This window comes from Sphaeroforma arctica (assembly GCF_001186125.1).
Source record: "Sphaeroforma arctica JP610 unplaced genomic scaffold supercont1.3056, whole genome shotgun sequence".
Taxonomy (NCBI): Eukaryota; class Ichthyosporea; order Ichthyophonida; genus Sphaeroforma; species Sphaeroforma arctica.
Genome location: NW_014037502.1, coordinates 1 through 3,629, shown reverse-complemented (window position 1 = coordinate 3,629; position 3,629 = coordinate 1). Strand labels below are relative to the sequence as shown.

At 40.4% G+C, this 3,629-nt stretch overlaps 1 protein-coding gene across 1 annotated transcript; it reads right to left on the bottom strand.

Annotated features, from left to right (window-relative positions):
* Nucleotides 1-2,125: 2,125 nt before the first annotated feature.
* Nucleotides 2,126-3,591, bottom strand: SARC_13240 (hypothetical protein). Its single transcript, XM_014292632.1, has 3 exons — nucleotides 3,344-3,591; nucleotides 3,056-3,169; nucleotides 2,126-2,778 (listed from the first exon to the last, which is right to left on the bottom strand). Exons 1-3 carry the CDS (start codon nucleotides 3,500-3,502, stop codon nucleotides 2,713-2,715), a joined length of 339 nt encoding a protein of 112 aa, XP_014148107.1. The 5' UTR covers nucleotides 3,503-3,591; the 3' UTR covers nucleotides 2,126-2,712.
* Nucleotides 3,592-3,629: the final 38 nt, after the last annotated feature.

Genomic DNA, 3,629 nt, shown 5'->3' with positions numbered 1-3,629 from the left:
GTTCCGTCGCAGAAGGACTTCAGTCTGAATATAGTTTCTTATTTTCGGAGCTAAGACGAACTTGAGTGAGATTGAGTTTTCGTTCGATTTGTAGGTGTTGATCGCGGAGGTGATTAAGATCGTATTCTACGTTCACCGCCTTTTGTTTGTAGAGAGTAATATCAGTCGTGTGTTCGCAAGTTATTTTTGAGACGACAAGGTGTGCTAAGACTTGAGCTGTTTGAACTGGGATCCCACCGGTATTGAATTCGAACTCTCATGGTGGGTGGATCTGAAGGAGATGGGCGTTGCCGTCCTATAGGTTGTTGTACTTTGGACAACCGGACCAGTGTGTCTCGCAAAAATTTGCAGTTAGGTTGCACACTTCAACAAATATAGTCATTGTGAATTGATTATACTATACTTAATCCAGTGATTCTGGTACCGCTGAATGGAGTTCGATTGTGGAAGCTGAATGTGCAGGATGGTGTTTGTACAGTCGATGCAGAACACTATTGTTATCTGACCCATAACCTGATAGCTCATATGAAAGCTTATATAGATAATATTGTTTACACCTCTTTTAGAGGGGTTTATATGTACATTCTTGGTCATGTATATACACACGTAAGTCCCGGATATAACCTATCTGGTGAGCCTAAGTGACACTATGTTAGTTGTCAATTGTATGTCATTTGCCAGTTCTTATTAATGTACCAGTCTTGGTACCGAACTATAGTTCTATTTGAAATACTGATGACAATATTGATTTTGGCCTAACAACGATAGACTGCAGCCACTAATTTTATTGTGCTTCAGTTCTTTCCATCTCACGGTCAAGATTGATACGATACACCTATCGGAGATGCGCTCGGCTACTAAGCAACCTTCTGAGTTTATTACCCCCGAGTCTGTTGTACTAACTCGATGTTGGTTATAAATGTGACATTTATAAATTCTTTATCATTTACAAATCAATATATTAGGAATATGTAAATCTTCTCATCGTCTGGTTTATCTCCACCCCCTCCCCCTTGTCTAATTCTATCAGCTATGTGTATTTGCGCTCATGCTTTTTACACTGCATCGTTCCAAAACTCTAGCACTCTTACCACTCCTATGTAATATCCGTCTTATATCCAGCGTTCAGAAACAACAGTGCAACAATGCAACAATACAAAACGAGTCAAACGAATTCGTGTTATCCACCAACTCCTTGTCATACAGCTGACACTCTTACATCAGTCCGATTTCGGTACGCTAGCCGGGTGATGTCATTTCAAAGTTACGATTACTTCCAAATGGACATAACATGCTGATTGATAAGAGTAGTCGACTGTTTCGTCTTGACACGTATAAAAATACCGTCGGCCAGCATACAAAATATTATAGTCTCACTGAAGACTACACTCTAATGCCGCAGATATCATCAAAAATAGACGTATGAGAAGCGTGTCTTTTGGAAAGCTATAAAGCGCTAGAAAACAGTATGGCAATAACTATTTCGATTGGCAGAAATACTGCACGGCTCGCTCAAAAATTGAATTCCTACTCCGTAAGAAAAAGACTTCAAGTCATGAAAAAGACCTTAACATAGAATCAATATCATAGTACCACAAGCGATTCAAATTCTGGAGTTACCTCTAACTTTATGCGACATGAGGAAATATATAATAATCCTTGCTAATCCACTGCATAATTATTTGCAGCAACAGCGCGACAACACCAGTAGTACATCGGTCACAAAGATTCACAGCATTCAGTGTATCGAGCAGCTATTATCAGATGCATGTTCACCATCATACAGTGTGCTGCTTCTGTGAGCCATACTCGTGTCTGTTTGTCACGACACGCAAGTATGTAGCAGTATTCCAAACATCGTCGAGATTGGTTCACCGCACTTCTGACGGAAAAGTTCTACATTGAATCAGCTAAGTCAAGCTAGCAAATAGTATATACAGTCAGAACAGCATATAGATACGAACTAAATTTGTCACCATAACTCAAGTGGGACGATTCAAATATTAGGGTTTTTTTGTGACAATTATATGCACGGAGCCGCAAGTGCCTATACTTGAGTGTCACAGTATCCATCTCAAACAAAAGTCTACTGTGCAGATAACAAAAATGTAAACACACTTGAGAGGGTAAATTATGATGATGAAGATCGCGATCGCATGAACTAGCAAGTGGCACAAAACGCCTTGCTACTATACGAGTGACTTTATTAGGCAGATTGAGTGATATTTTATGCTCCTTTTGCCACCATGGGTGACTTTACGCAGTACTGTCTCTTAGAGTTTATAAATACTCTGTTTACTTTGAAAGTGCCAGTCGAGAACAAAACTACTTTCTGACTCCAAATGCTTCCGCGGTAGATACGTTTGAGCAATATCTACAGTGGCAGAACAGCTAACTTTGAATGAGAGGTCTGACTACAATATGTACGTCGGATATCTATAAGTTCGTACATAGAATTCGCAAACATCTCCGTGCCTTTTGCACGATTGCAGGTATGGTGGCGTACAAGGACCTTCTTCAAGTGCTCCTGTTCTTCAATATACGCGGTTTGCGTTAACTACACGCGAGCGATATTGCGGCATCTAGGAGCTAGCCTTGCTTCCTACCTACTCTAAAATGGGGGACACTGTCAGAGCTGATCAACCCAGATTGCGGAAAGTAGAGCAGCAGCATACATTATTCGTGTATTATCCGTTACTTGGACAGCTTGGATTACCGAATAGATTCTAGGTAGTGTGTATACTCACTACTGTCCGCATGCACCTTCATCTCGATCCTCTGTAAAGATAATTGAAATGAGCAAAAAAGGTCGTAAGCATCCAAGTGGAGCGTAATGATGTAGTCAAATGCAATTGCTTTCAACGAGACTGGCTTGAGCTGCTAAGCCCCACTGAGTGGATCAGTAGACTTCAACCGAGATATAGAGTACATCGGCATGTGTAGAAGTGAAGTCGCACTCATTTTTGCCTATTGGCAATTTCGAGGATTACTTAGCAAGACGCTCCCAATACGACAAAAACAATGGAATTGAGAGTACAAACAACCCTCAACGTACCTTATAATCCGACATCCACTTCACCATATTGTTATAACTAGTGGTATTGAACTTCTCGGTCGGCCAAGGCGTTCGGGCATATTCTGATAAGGGTATCGCTTTACCTTTTTTTACCTGAATAAATGAGAGCAATTTATACGCAGTTATGAACACAATTTAAGTTATAAATTCGCAAGCATAGGTCTCGGTCGAATTAACTTTACATAAACATGGCAATATTTAAAGCCTAGGAACACATGCTGTACACCATCGAAATACCATATATATCAGTAGACACAGAACACGTACTCTATCAGAAAATCGAACTCGTCGTTCTTGTCCTTCTTCTTGATTCTCAACTGTGTCAGGCAACTCACCACTACTCAACTCTGGTTTTAATATAGAACCTCTTGGGCGTAGATTCGGATTGGGCACCTTTCTGCCATCATTTAGCTTGGATTTGATCATATCCGACAGACCGGTCAAGGATAATAACTTCGATTTCCGCTTGAGAGTGTGCTTCCTTTCCAGTTCATCAATCACCTGATGATGGAGGTAATAAATTCGACTAGAAATATTAAACAAATGAAGTTAT

Excerpts from the sequence above, each read along its gene's own strand:
- SARC_13240 (XM_014292632.1), bottom strand. The coding sequence starts at position 3,502 with ATGATCAAATCCAAGCTAAATGATGGCAGAAAGGTGCCCAATCCGAAT. Across the intron at positions 3,170-3,343 it reads GAGTTCGATTTTCTGATAGA|GTAAAAAAAGGTAAAGCGAT; the intron begins GTACGTGTTCTG and ends TCATTTATTCAG. Across the intron at positions 2,779-3,055 it reads AGTGGATGTCGGATTATAAG|AGGATCGAGATGAAGGTGCA; the intron begins GTACGTTGAGGG and ends TTATCTTTACAG.